Consider the following 14,908-nt stretch of genomic DNA (forward strand, 5'->3'; position numbering starts at 1 on the left):
GCAGAGTCCCTCAAGAGGCTTAAGAGAAAAAAGCTTCTTTCACAATTCTCTCCAGATCCGGGTCCCAGCTGTCAGCCTCTTTAGCTCATCCCTGGTGCTAAGAGACATTCTCATAGACATGCGATCTGCTAATTAGAAGCAATGACACCAGGAATGGAATGGCAATCAGCCATTTGCCTAACAAAGTTAGCAGCTAATGAGGATTTCCAGCCTCTGTCAGCACACAGCAGAGGTCACCTGAGCTATGCACCAGAGCCAGGAAGGGGAAACTGAAGGCATCTGCAGATCCAGGAGGCAGTGAAGGGGAGGAAGCTGCACAAAATCCTAATCATCCCAGGCTGTGAAACCCACTTGGAATTCCATCTTCTGAAATAAGAGGGCTAAATGCACATCTTTCACTATCTCAAAGTGTTGGGATCTCCCTTCCCACAGGAGGGCCATTCTGGAACAGATTCTGAAATTCCTGCATTTTACTCTGAGAAGTGCACAGAACAGCTTTCTTTAAAGAGAAGCAGTCCACACATCCTCCACCTTCTACTAAGATGCAAACAGCTAGAGGCTGCTATTCACCATCTCCTTGCTCAGCTGCCACTGCCCTGGTGACCTAGTCCAGACAAGCCCCCGGTCCCTCTGGCCCTTCTCAATCCCACCTCACCACAGGTGCCCTCACCCTAGTCCTCCAGCTCCCCACTACCAGGGTAACCCCTGTCTTCCTGGTGCTTCTAAATGTGTAAAACAGCTGAGGGAAAAACAGGACTCTTCCAGCCCAAGGACACCATCACAATGCATCTAATGAGGTGGACAGGAAACAGGAGCCTACCAAGCTTCCCAGGGGCAATGCCAAGAGCTCAACCCTCAGGTCTATTAGGCTCTCTCAGGGGGCATGTCCCAGGGACCTGAGAAGCAACTGGACCGGAGTAGCCCTTCTGTGCACAGGCCGGCGAGGGAGTCTAAATGCCTTGAGAAGGTTTCTTTCTGTTCCTGCCATATGCCTCAAATATCATGCTGCTGCCACCAGGAACTAGGGGTCCGAGCTCCCTCACACAGTGCACATTACTGACGGGAGTCTTCTGGGTGCCACTTGACATCACTCACGTCCTAAAGCTGGCACTGCCTGCTCTGGCAACAATTTCCTACCACCCGTCCCCCCAATGCCAAGCCCAGCTCGCCTTGACCCTTCCCAGGGCACGGTACCAGTAGAGCGCGCTTTCCTAGCTATCCTCAGCAAAGAGCTCCTGCTTTCCTTTGAGGCCAACAGGTCTGACAAAAGCACCACGTAGGCAATGACCTGCACTGGGGACAGAGGCCTGGTGCGCATTTCAAATAGCACAGCCTCTGCCCTCGAGTACTGTGGGGAGCCACATCACCAGTAGGAATACTGCACATCCCTCAGGGGCCCAAACAGCAAAAGGGGCAGAACCACGGTGGGGTACCTGGCTCCCAACATCAGTCCAGGAGCCAGCTTTGGATCTACTGCACCAGCATCAGGTGGGGCTATTCAAAATACAGATTCCAGGGTCACAGAGACAAAGAGTCTAATCCAGCCATTTCTGGCCTAAGTTCCAATTATGCGTGTCTTCGCCAAGTTCCCAGGTGATCCTGACACACAGCAGGTGGGGAAGTCAGGCAGAGAGATGGACTAAGAGCAAAATACTGCAGGTAAACAGCTGCCAGGGATGAGGCTGAGCTGGCAGGCCCTTGATACCTATACCACACAGGTGGAAAGCCCCAAGGCATCTGCCCACAAACAAGGTGTTTCCACCATAGCCTGTCTCTCCAGAAGACTGGTCAGAAGCCTGAAGGACTGATTTGTTCTAGGAATCAGTTCACATCAATCCTTGTCAAGAGTCCATGGATGGAAGTGGGAAAGAGGGGAAGGAGTTGTAACTTGCCCAGCAACGCACAACCCTGTCCACCCCCATTTCTACCCCAGGAAGGGAACAGCACAGAGGAGTGAAGGAATCTCAGTAGCATCTGGGTACAGTTCTGTCAGCTTCACTAGCCCAGAACAATGTGCCCAACTCCTGCAGCTCCTGGGTGCCAGGCAATTCATGCCAATGGCTCCATAGGTCAATCCTTACAACCACCCACAAGCATCGTGATCCAGTCCTGATGCACTGGGGGCCATCCCTGGACTTGGGTGCCAGGCTCTTAGTCCCTGACTGGTTTTTATGCCCTTCCCCACCCCCAGTTTGTTTAAAATATATGAGAAATAAAGCCAAAGTTCCTTTTTTGGTGTGTAATCAGCTAAAAATATGGTTGAACCAGTTTTCATACAAGCCTATCTGTAGTTTTCTTATCTCTAAAAGTTATCCTACCGTATGGCCACAAGGCCAGATAATTTTAACTTTGACCTTAATAAGGAAAGCAGGAACCCAGGCAGCCTCAGTACCCCTTCCAATTATTCCAATTCTCTAAGAAACTGAGCGCACCCACCCTTGCTCTTTGAGTAAATGTGGCTGCAAATGGGGCATGGTGGCAGTCAGCTGTGTAGAATGTCCTCTGTACCTTGTGGAGGGCCCACCCACCCTGTGGAAGGACTGGCCCCATACAACAATAGCATATGGCCCCGGCCATTCAAGACGGAGCAAAATCAGTCATCCGACTTTGCCCTTCTCATTTTCCCTGGGGTGTAAAGTGTGCTTTGAAGTGACGATGACCAAAGGGAAGCATGACATGAATGCGGCAGCGGTTAGGAGCCTCTTCCTCCTGACCTATATTGTTTGAAAGTCCAGGACAGGGCAGGAGAAGTGACTGAGATACCCTCCATGGACCCCTGAGGCACAGGATGGGGCCAGTGGACACGTGAAAGCCCAGGAGAAGATCGAGAGAAGCCATGGTACTCCAGGCCCTACGCCGAGCCCCATCCAGGAGCCGCCTGCAGCTGGAGAAGGTGCAAGGAAGCACCCCCAGGACAAGGTAAGCAGGGCCTCCCACAAGTCTGATGGGAAAGCAGGACAGCACAGACAAACCCTGCAGAGCTCCGATCCCAAGTCCTACTGAACAGAAGGTTTGGGTCTGACCCTCACAGAGCCTGAAGCCGAAGCACCAACAGAGCCCACGCCCTGCTCAAGTACAGACTAGATGTACCCAGCCTCCCACACTCACAGCCTGTCAAAAGAAGATGGCTGCTCCTGGGCATGAGCACTATTTTCCTCAGCCTCTAATGTCCTTCTACACATGATGTCCAGTATCAATAAAAACTTACAAGGCACACGAAGCTGTAGGAAAATGGGACCCATCATGGAAAGAGGAAATCATCAACTGAACCAAACTCAGAGATGACCCAGATGTTGGAATTATCAGAGACTTGAGATAATTATGATAAACAGGTTTAGAGGGTCCGCAGGAAAAGGTGGACAACACGTGTAAATGATGGGGAATTTCAGCAGAGAAATGGAAACTCTAAAAAATGCCAAATGTAAAAAAGAATCAGGAGTTAAAGTTCATGACTCTTCCCAAGCTGTCCACTGGGCTGTCCCCAGAAAAGTCCTCATTTGACTCATCAGAAGACTGAGGCGGTCAGGTACCGCGGTGCCGTGAAACTTCTCACAGGAGCAAAAAGCACTGAGGAGCCAGGATCCCCGTCAGCACCACTGCCCCCCAGCTGCCTGAGGCATCTGGTGACTCACACAGACTCAAACAATGTCTGGAGCTGGACTGTCTAGTCCAGAGGTCAGCAAACCACAGCTCACCCATCAAATCCAACCTACAGCCACTTTTGGTATGGCCTCTGAGGAAGAATGTGTTTTTACATTTTTTAGAGCTATAAAAACAACAACAACAACAAAGAAAGTGTGACAGAGACCATACGTGGCCCTGCAAAGTCTAAAATATTTACTATCTGGCTCTTTATAGAGAAAGTTTGTCAATCCCTGATCTAATCTAGAAAAGGAAAAAAAAATCAAGATTTAGGGAAGCAAAGAAAGGGGCTATAGATGGCAGACTCCGGTTTTTTTCAGATTATGGCTTTTACCAGCCATCTAGGTGCTGATAAAGCCATCTCCAAAGGAATTCAAGATCTCTGTAGCTCAAATTGGAGGAGGCATAAGGACAAGGCCACCAGAGTCCCCAGGCCTCTAATGGTCTAAAACAAACAGCCATGCCAAACAGCTACCCCCAGGTGTCAGGCCTCCTCAGCTGCATGTCAAGTAGAGAACTTGCTGACCCCCAGCCCGAGCCACCAGGCCCACCCTCTGCCTTCTTCCATGCAAGTTAAACCCCAAGTGTGTAGAGGCTGTTTTGTTTTGTTTTGCTTTGTTTTATTATTTGAAAAGGTCAGACCCATGAATTGCTATCCAGAGAAGGCTGACATCAGTACGTGCTTCCACCTATTCTCAACGGGGCACGGTAAGCAGGCCTCTAAGAGCCAAACAAGGACTGCTATACAGAAGTCTCCGGGGGCGACTGGGTAGCTCAGTCTGTTATGCATCTGACTTTGGCTCAGGTCCGGGATCTCAGGGTCCTGGGATCAAGCCCCGACTCGGGCTCTATGCTCAGTGGGGAGTCTGCTTCTCCCTCTCTCTCTCTGCCTCTCCCCCTGCTCCTGCTCCCTCGCTTTCTCTCTCCATCTCTCTCTCCCTCTCTCTCCTGAAGCAGGAGGCACTGCCCCACAGCCCTCATCCACTGGAGCTCTAGCTAGCCATGATTCCCTAACCATCCATGCACATCTGTGATTTACTGAGTGCTACTGAGACAACCACAGTTCCTCTCCTTGAGGAGCTTATAATCTGAGGAATGAGACTTACAAAGATGTAGGAGGGGAGAACTAGGAAGAAAGGCTATAGCTGTAACCCATCTCGCTCAGGATTTCAGAAAATTACAACTCAAAAACTTCCAAATGCGTCATTTTCCTTAAATCCTGACTGCAGACTTAATGGCGCTAAGGTGGCAGCTTCTTTGAGCATGGGGACAATGAAAAGAAGACACTGTAGATCAAACCTCCCTTGCAGACTGGAGAGTGGAGCAGGACAGCCACTCTTCCTGTGCAAGTCCTTAGGTCAGGTGGGCACATCCAGGTGGAGAAGCACTCGCTTACAGCATCTGGCCGATGGCAGGATTTGGTCCCCACTTCTTCATCTGCCACTTCAGACCTTTCCCCGTGGCCACTGTCCAGTAGAAGAAAGCTCTCTCTTCATGTGTGTCTCTTTCGAGGCATAGGAAAACCGTCCCCCAAAGGTCCCCATCAGACCTGCAGAATTTCATCCCAGGCCCACACCTGCCTGCCACACCCCACACCCCATACCCCCAGACCACAGCCAAGCGGCTTGTCCTCACCCGCCCTCAGGCTCTGTTCGGGCTGCATCCTTCATCGGTAACATCCTTTCTCAGACTTCTCCACCTGGTGAGCCTCTCCTCAGTCTTCAAGACCCAGCCACGGGTCACCTCCCCTCAGAAGACTTTCCCACCCTGCCAGGAAGAGGCTGTTGTCACCACCTCCTTTCCCCTCTAGTGCCTTCCTGTCCCTTTGGTCTGAGACCCTGACACTGTCCAGTCACTTCTGAGAATCCTTACCTCCCCTAATGAACAGAGTTTCTCAAGAACAGAAGCTGTTTCTCATTTGTTTCCATTTATCAAGAAAAGAACCCAATGCCTAATATAACAGGCTTGCAGAGACTACACAGAGAAAATAATAAAAGAATTACTCACCAAAAAAGAAATAAAATGAAAGTTTTTGCTTTCCGTCAGGTGTACTGCAATCTCATACCTAATGTATCAGGAATCCCAACAGGCAAGGTCATAAATCTCATTCTCCCCTAAAGTAAAGCTCTGCCCATCAGAAGACTCAGCCCCAGAAACCGCTCTGTTCTTATTTCTCTCTAGAACATAAGGGACTCCAAACTTCCTCCCCCAACTCAGAAAGCATACCTTACTCACATAGGCTCCACTGGAACAAAGGGCCTTCAACCCAGTTATATCTGGGCTCTACCAGTGTTATAAGTGACAGGGAACACACATAAGCATACTCAAAAACAGCCCACTGCTGCACTGGGTAGGAAGCGGGAATACTTTGTCATCAGAAGTAGGTTATAAAAATTATTACCTTTCCTTGTCATTAGCTTTATTAACTTTTCCCAATAATGAGCTGAATCATTCCCTCACGCAGAAGAGGATTAGAAAATCAATATTGTCAAAGAGAGGGCAGAAGAGCACATTAAATGTCAAACTGCACTCAGCACACTCGGGGAAAAGTCCTCCAGACAAGGCTACAGGTGTGAGGGTGCAGGGCTTGAGGACAATGGCCAGAGAGAGGCAGCCCCAAGGAGAAGCGGGCAGCCAGCTCATACAGCCAGAGACTACACCACGTCCACCTTGGGGTCCAATCTGGCCCCAAGGCCAGAAGGACGTGCTGTGATCCAAACAGGAGGGCTCCTTCAATCTGCACATTGGAAGGCTCGGATGAGGAAAGAAAATTCCCTATGCTTCTGTGCAGGTTCCTTCTCCATCTTTTTCCTTTTATTTCAATCCTCCAAAGCACACGTACAGTTTTGAAATGATCCCCACTAAAAGGCCCTGTCAGCCACAACAACCCAAGTGGAAGGGATGGCTGTAGGTGAGTGCCTCATGCCCTTGTTGACTTACAGAAACAGCCTGAAACTGGCTTCCCCCCTCCTCTGTTCTCATTGACTGGCTGAAGCCTTCAAAACCAGGCTCATGTGTCTCTTTGCATCTGCGACAGCACCAGTAACAGAAACCAACGCTAACACAAGCAAAGGAGAGCTGACTGCGGGTCATCAGCAGATGACTGAATCCTCAAGAAGGCAGAGGATTGGATGGAAACTGTGAGAGACAGAAAGACAGCCTCACTGTGTGACGATCCTGATGAGCAGGCCTCAGCTGCAGTGCACAGTCCTACCTTGGCCTCTTCACTCACTCAGAACCAAGTCCCCAGAGAGAGGGTCTGACTGGCTGCCCTTGGGCCCTGGCTGCACCGTGGCAGGGGGAGAGAAGAGATCTGGCTTCCATAAAGGAAGTTGGGCACTGGGATTGCAATCCCACCTAGGCAACGCACAACAGGAGACAGGTAAATTCCCAAAAGGAAACAGGACAGCCACCACGTGGAGAGATGGATGCTGAAAGGTCAAAAAATGGGAACACGCAGAAAAGTCATTAATAAACATTTTCAAAATGAAGGAAGTCACGTGCTTCACTACTCCCTAAGAACTCAGGTCCAGAAGAGCATCATCCATCCAGAAATTTGGGGAGGGGGGGATCAAATAAAGATGTATTTTCTTTATTCTAAAGTTACCTTTGTTAAAAAAGAAAACCCGCACAGCCGTAGTGAAGGTCATTTAAGTCCCTTCCCGCTTATGAAGGTTCTCCTCCAAGGACAGTCTTGAGGAGGGAGGACCCAGCCTTCTCCTTCACAGGTGGAAGAAAGGAAGCTGTGAATTCCCTTTCATTGTAATTAACACGTTCCAGGTGAGAAGAAAGACCACCACACCTGTAGGCTGCAATTTTCCCTGCTAGGTGACTGTCCCAGGTGGCCAGCTTAGTTTGCTCATGCCATATTATAGGTTAACCCTTCACCTCCAGCACCAGGGTCCTTTCCACTTGGTTGTCAGGCTCCCTGCAGAGGAGTGACAACCACCTGCCCCACAGAGACTAAATGCCAGAGCCTCTAAAACCACATCCTTACCCCAGTTTCTCTCTGCACCAACTGACTCTTCACCAGGATGCCACAGGGTTCTAAAAACACCAGTCAGATCACATCATCGCCATCCTCATGGTCTCCAGGGACTCTTCCAAGACACGGTGGCCTATCTTGTGGGTCAAGTCTGCAAGGTGTCCAAGGCCTTCCTCAAGGTGGCTTCACGCCTCACTCACCTCTCTCACTGTGTCCTGTCACCTCCTCCATACCCACCCATCTATCTCCCCACAGCTGCTCCCTCAGCCTGGGGGGCCCCAGCCATATCAGTCAAGGCTGAGGTCAAAGCTATGTCTTCCACCAGCAGTTGACACCACTGCCTTTGCATTCATTCCCATGCACATCATCTTTACCTCCATTTCATGCTTACTGAAACCGATGTGGCCTTTTTCTAAGTTTTTGGTTTAAGTCTGTCTTCCCCACTGGAATGAAAATTTCCCAAGGGCGAGGATCCTATATTGTTCATATTTCCCAGAGGGCCTAGTTCAACCAGCATTTGCTATGTGCCCACAGCAGCTTTCAACATCTATGCAGAGGCGTTCCTCCTGGCCACCACCCAGGGCACAGTCCCTAGTGGTAATCTCACCTCATCTCCAACTTCCTTCTGTGCAGCACAGGGTACACCAGGCCACCCACCTAAGGCAGGGCAAGGCTGCTGCTTGTCTCCCAGCCCATGGCCTCTGAAGCAGGTAACTTTAGATGCTGCTACAGCCATTCTTCCCTCCCCCACCCTGCCCACCCCCATTCCTTGCTGGGATATCATGATTTAAATAAGAACTAAATATTTAGTCTTTATCTACCATTACAGAGCTCCTAAAACCCTTGGAGTTTCCTAAGAGATGAGAGAGATAAAGGTATCTCTTTTTACGTTAATGAGATGACTTCTGGACTGCACAGAACAAAGAGGACTGGTTACCAGCAGAGCCAACCACATGGTTAGAGGGTTGGACCTTTCAGTCCTACCCCTGAGCTCCAGGAAGGGGAGAGGGGCTGAAGGTTGAGTTCAGTCACTAAGGGCCAATGATTGAATCAGTCAGGGCTAGGTAATGAAGCCTCACCGCAGTTCTACCCCAAAACAACTGAATGTGAAGAGCTCCCAGATAGGTGAGCACACAGAGGTTCTGGGGGAGGGGCACACTGGTACAGGACATGGGAGCTCTGCACCCTTGTCCCACATACCTTGCCCTATGGATCTCTCCCATCTGGCTGTTCCTGAGTTAAATACTTTCACATCCTTTTAGTATGTTAAATGTTTCTCCGAGTTCTGTGAGTCACTCTAGCAAATCAGTCCAATGAGGGGATCATGGGAACCTCTGATTCACAGCCAGTCAGCCAGAAGCACGGGTGAGGACATGGACCTTGAGTGGTGTCTGAAGTGAGGGGAGAGGGCGGTCTTGTGCCCTGAACCCTGACCCTGTGGAGTCTCAGGATAGAGTTGAATTGGAGGACACCCAGCTGGTGTTAGAGAATTTCTTGGATGTGGAGGGGTTTTCCCACACGGAAATGGAATTGGGAGAATTATTACTATCAGTCCTACTTCTATCTGGATGCCCACCCTCTCTCTAGTGGGACTACAAGAGTGCCCCAGCTCCAGTCAGTGGAGCCCTCCCTGTTCCTTCTGCAGATGACTGGCTAAGCCATGGGCCCCTGGTACAGTTCAGGCCAGTGCTATGTCAGAGGCCTTCTGCTGGGGACTTCCAGGAAAGTTCTCTCTTCTTCTGCTGGGTGTGTCCCCATCTGCATAAGACCTGGGGGGTGCAAGGGCAGCTGTTGTTGACCTGTAGGAATGTCTAGCCTGAGGACACCCTGGCACACTGAAGATGGCAGAGCAGAAGGAGAACGGGGGTCATGACGATGCCGGTGCTGAATTAGTCAAGCCTGAGGCACTTCTAGACTTCTGGAATTATGACATAGAGCCTTCACTCACAGCAGAAAGAATCCTAACTAATAGTCTTCCATCAATTAAATGCATTAATAACAATAACAGCAATAAGAGTGCATTTTTATAATCCACCAGGCACATGCTAAGCCCAGGACAGTTATTATTCACCTAATCCCTTGGGCAATCCTATGTGCAAACATCATGATCCTCGACCAAGGCTCACAGACACTGGAGGACAGGCCCGAGCTAGTAAGCAGTGAGCTAGGACTCGTACCCACGCTGCCCACCTTTAACAAATTGTGTTCTCCATCTCATTATTGCATGCCCTCAAGTCCCTAGTGCTCTCCCTTCACACCCTCCTGGCACATACCACTTACAACTGTGACTTTTCAGAGAGAGAGCCCAGACTGCTGAATGATCCAGCCCTTACCATATAACGTCACACCCCAGAGACTGAAAATACAGGTCAGAGGTAGCAAAGCAAGTCAGTGACAGAGTCAAGGCTATAAGAACTCAAGCCCCTCGTCCCCCAGAAAGATACCCTTTCCACAAAGGCGGAACCAGGGCTTCAGACAGATCCAGCTCCAGGGCCTAACCTCCGCCTCCCAGAGCTGCTGGAATACAAAAGGCCAGCTCAGGAAGATCTGTACTCACCAGCTGGGTTGACTTCTGCTTCTCTGGGTCAGCGCTGCCCTCCCCCCGCTGCAGGGATACACTTCTGTGCTTTGTGGCTGCCTCTCTTTCCCTCGTCACCACCTGGAACAGCTCATCCTGGACCTTGGCCTGCTCCTGTTTATACCTGTGCCAGAAGAGAGGTGGAGGGAAGCAGATGCAGATGGCCTGACTGGCAGAAGGTAGCCAAGGAAAGGTTTGCATACTCACTTCTGCTGGCAGGGGATGGGGATCTGTGGGCCAGGGGATCTCTGAGGCCAGCGGGAAAGGCTCAGGCATCAGTGATAGTTCTCAAGGCAAGGGGATACAGTGAAACACTCTCAGGCAGGACAATACAGATTAGGAACAAAAGGAGACCTGACCACCAGATGAGGAATCAGACAGCCATATGCCAAATGAGAGACTCTTGGGGCACAGGTTTGATCCCGGACTAGCCACTCCTATACAGTGGGCAGACAGGGTGGGAAGCCCCACATTCTTCTGCCTCCACTTGAAAGTTTGAATACTTTAGGTGACAGCAGTCTTTTGTTTGGAACATTTAACTCTTCATCCTGAATGTATTCCTACCCTCTGACCTATTTCTGGGCATTCTGCCTAGTAAAGTAATCCTAAAGATAGAGAAAGGTTATTAGTACCAAGATGCTCTTACAAGAATTATTTATTATAGTGTAGAAAAACGCAAACAACTTAAATGTCCAACATCAAGGTCAAGTTAAAGAACATATGGTACAATTGTACAATGGTATATTATGTCATCATTAGACCAATATACTCTTAGATTTGTCAGCAGCCTGAATCTAAAAATTGGGGACCAATAAAAACACTTTTAGAAATAAAAATGTTTATAAACAGGTGTAACAAATGGAAAATAATTGTAAAACTATGTGAAAATAACAAGATATAAAATTATATGTAACTTGGAAAAAATAATTCTGAACTAGGGGAAAGAAGACATTTGACAGAAACACTTCAAAATATTAACGGGGTTATTCTGAATCTATGGGTGATTTTTTTCATTTTATATATTTCCCGAGTCTTTCATTAGCATGTGTTAGTTGAACATTTTTTAAATATTTAGAAGTACAAAAAAAAAAAAAGTTTCAGGTTAGTTATTCTTGGAGAGGCCTCCTAGGATCAGAAAGGGGAAATTCTTAGAATGTGGGCTTCAATCCATGACTATGAACACATCAGGCTCGGTTGACCTAATTGAGGGAGCCACCCCACTGTGGCTGACACTGGGCCCCCTAAGCTACCATACATGGTCCTCTGTTACAGAGGCCAGCGTCCTAAAGGGTAGAGAAGAAGTCAGTCAATGACAACAACAGTTAACATTCACTGAGAACTCTCCCGGGTGCTAGGCTTAAGTGCTTCCTGCGCATTAACATGTTTCATCAGGACAATACCCCCAACAAAGAGGTACTCCAGCTATGCCCTTCTCAGAGGCCTAGAGTAACGCAGTGATTTTCCAGAGTCATGTAACTAGTTCGGGGCACAATCAGGAAGCACACTGCATTCTGAGGGTCTCTGTGCCTCAGGGGACATGTCACAGGTCCCTGTTCAGAGGTGTGGCCAGCTCTCTGTGGGCGTGGCCTGTGCCAATGGGAAGTCACCAACACTCTGGAGCCAGTCCATCTAGGCAACTAGTTAGAATTGTGAGGGCTCTTTCTCTTCTTCGTATCTCTAGAAATATGCCAGCATGCATACACAGACACAGAAGGTCCAGCCACTCAGCTACTTAGTCCTAGCTTTTTAAAGTGAATTTTTGGGGGGATGGGGTAACTGGGTGATGAGCTGAGCACTGGGTGTTCTATGCAACTATGAGTCACTAAACTCTACCTCTGAATAATACACTATATATAATATACTAATAATACAGTATATTATAATAATATAGTATACTAATAATATACTCTATGTTGATTGAATTTAAATAAAATTTTTAAAAAAGGAAAAGAAATTTTAAAAATAAAGTGAATTTTTAAGAACATCAGCAGTCAACCCTCCCAGGCCACTTTTGATGTTTCTTCATATTTAAACTAGGACCAGTGCCACTTAGACTGTAGTATTCTTATGCAATCTCAATAAGACAAAATAAGTGAGACAAACCCTTGGGCCTTCAGGCAAGGAGAAGGTACCTGGTGAGGAGAGAGCGTTCAGTCAGAGCACAGGACTGGGGTGAGTGGACACTCGGTCTTACCTCTTGAGGAACTCCTCCTCTACCCCGGAGGACTGCCGGCCACCACAGTACTCAGACCTGGGCGGTGTGGAGTCTACAAAGGGACGAGAAGAAAAGGCCAATCAGCAGCACCCTAAGATCCACAAAGGCATGGAGGTCATTAGGAAAGGGCTCAGGAGTGCACCCGCCGGATGGATGTGCCCCACAGACAGACACAGACACATCGCTGATCCAGCCAGTCTGGAGAGGCGCAGCCCGAAGGCCCGTCTGCTCCCTCACTCTGCGCCAGGACTGCTCACTGCACGGGGCAGGCATTAGGCACAGCCACTTGAGTGCAGTGTTTCCAATCCATCACTCCTCACTCTGCAATTACTTGGAATCTAGGTCATCTCCCAAACACAGGCCTGGAAGAGCTGAGGGAACCCACTGCTCTGCTTCATGCTCAAACACAGCCTCCAGGGTCTCTATTTTGGCAGCGGGGATGGGGGTAGGGAGGCTCCTTAAATGTTTCCCTTAGGAGACCATTCTATAGATTTCTAACCCTGAATGTGGCAAACACCTCGTATTAATGACAGTTATCTATCACTTGACCTTCATCACATATTACTGGGCTCTTAAGTTGTTATAGGGGCTACCTTTTAACGGCCATGAACTTGGTGATTTCCAAGCAAACCCAGTCCACTCATCTCTCCACCACTGGGTGACACTGAAGTTTTTGCTACTCCCCTCTCCTCACAGCCTTCACCCTTCCTGAACCACCTTCTGGCCAAAGCTCAACACTTTCTGTGGCCTTGGCCAAAAGTCCTCCCCCTCCATCACAGGTTTCTAAAGCAGCAGCATCTAGGACTGCACAAAAAACCCGCAGAAGAACCAGGCTTTGTGAGAGAACATGTGAGGATTTGCTATTCCACTGCCAAGACCTTTTAAAGTGTGTTGAACTTAGAGGCTCCAGCACTCAACCGTTCAGGGAAGCACTTCCAAATGTAATCATCCTACGTTTCATGCTTTCAGGCCACCTCTCACAGGAGGATGGGCACAGCAGTGCTCCACCTGGCGAGGAGGGCACACCTAAGTGCTCCTGGGTAGCATGCCAGGTTCTCAGATGGGAATAAAAAATAGTAAACTATTAGCAAAGTGGAGACTCTCATCACATGTTTGCAACCATTTGTACACATTTTCTATTGAGTTGTCAAAGATCTCTAAGAACTCTACATATTAGGACTGTTAATATTCTGTCATGTTAGATTTCCCTAGTTTATCATTCATCCTTCATTTATTTTTTTTCTAAATTGTCTAATTCCTTAGAGTTACCATTTCCCATTTTTCTTCTTAATTTAGGGTTTCTTGATGGAGTTGATGGAGTGCTTAGAAAGTCTACTTATTGTACTTATATGTACTATTATTGTACTCTTATGGCTTCGATTCATACATTTAAATCTTCTAATTCTTCTGACATTTATTTTGAGGTATGGTGTGACATAAGGATTTAATTTTAACTTCTTTTTCTAATCTTGTTCCATCACTAAAATGAAAGCAAACACCAATTTTAAAAGTAAAAATATCTTAAAATTAGTCAACTTCAAGACAGCCCATTTATGCTGACTATTCTTCAACATTCAGAAACTCAAACTCACAATCATTTAAACAGCAAAATACTTTGTTATAACTAAAACCAAATGACAAATGAACCACCATTCTTGCTCCTTAAACTGCTGAAGCTTACCAAAACTGAGACCAGTGCTTCTTTCATCTTCTGAAGCTGAAGCTGACGTGTGCATGTTAGATTTTGGCCTTCTTTGCTTACCTCATCATTTTCTCCCTCTCAGCAGTTAATCCAGTTTATTCAAGTGTACTGGGTTAAGTTAGAGCCCTCTTCAACCCCTCCCCCCCTCCCCCCCCAATTGCTAGAGATATCGTGAGGAGCCACCCCTTTTATAAAGGACAAGAGCGTGAGGGTTTCAAGAATCTCATTTGCCCCCTCAATGATAGATATTCAAAAAGATCTCAGGGTGGGTCCAAACCCAGGTACCAATTTGCTCTAATGCTCGGGAAGCCCTGAGGCAGACAATACGAGGCAAGCCAGTAGCAGGCCTGGCTAGAGCCCCAGGCTGTTAAGGATGCAGGTAGAGCTCTCTGGCCCCTGTGCAGAGGTCTGTAACCTGGCCTCTGAGCACTGCCCCAAAAGCTCCCCTTTCCTTGTACTTTGTACTCCAGAGACAGCAAATCACTTCCAGGGCCCCACACAAGCCAGGCTGTGCCACCCCTCTGGGCCTATACTTACGCTGTTCACCATGCCTGAACTGCCCATCTACCATTGCTCCATATTTCGAAATCCAACTTAAACATCATCTCCCCTTGAAGCCCCTCCCTAAAACAACGGGTCACTCCTCTGTGCTACCCTGGCCATGGGAACGCTCATAGTGTTGCCTCATCATGATGCATGTAACCTACAGGGCTATACATCTGGTTCCTTAACTAGAGCCGTGTGTGCCATAAGGGGGGCATCCCTGTCTACACATCGCCATGCACC

General features: G+C 48.4%; 1 protein-coding gene across 3 annotated transcripts in view; it reads right to left on the reverse strand.

The window, feature by feature from the left end:
• Positions 1-14,908, reverse strand: part of CHCHD6 (coiled-coil-helix-coiled-coil-helix domain containing 6) — a 238,782-nt gene that overhangs the window by 203,923 nt on the left and 19,951 nt on the right. For all 3 annotated transcript variants that reach the window (XR_002143494.2, XM_011229722.3, XM_034658882.1), the window contains exons 3-4: positions 12,400-12,472; positions 10,185-10,329 (exon numbers count right to left, since the gene is read on the reverse strand). Coding sequence is in view for 2 of the 3 variants with exons in the window: in XM_011229722.3 (XP_011228024.1) it covers positions 10,185-10,329; positions 12,400-12,472 (218 nt within the window). In the remaining variant the exon portion in view is untranslated. The remainder of the gene's footprint in view (positions 1-10,184; positions 10,330-12,399; positions 12,473-14,908) is intronic.

This window comes from Ailuropoda melanoleuca, chromosome 4, assembly GCF_002007445.2.
Source record: "Ailuropoda melanoleuca isolate Jingjing chromosome 4, ASM200744v2, whole genome shotgun sequence".
Lineage (NCBI taxonomy): Eukaryota > Metazoa > Chordata > Mammalia > Carnivora > Ursidae > Ailuropoda > Ailuropoda melanoleuca.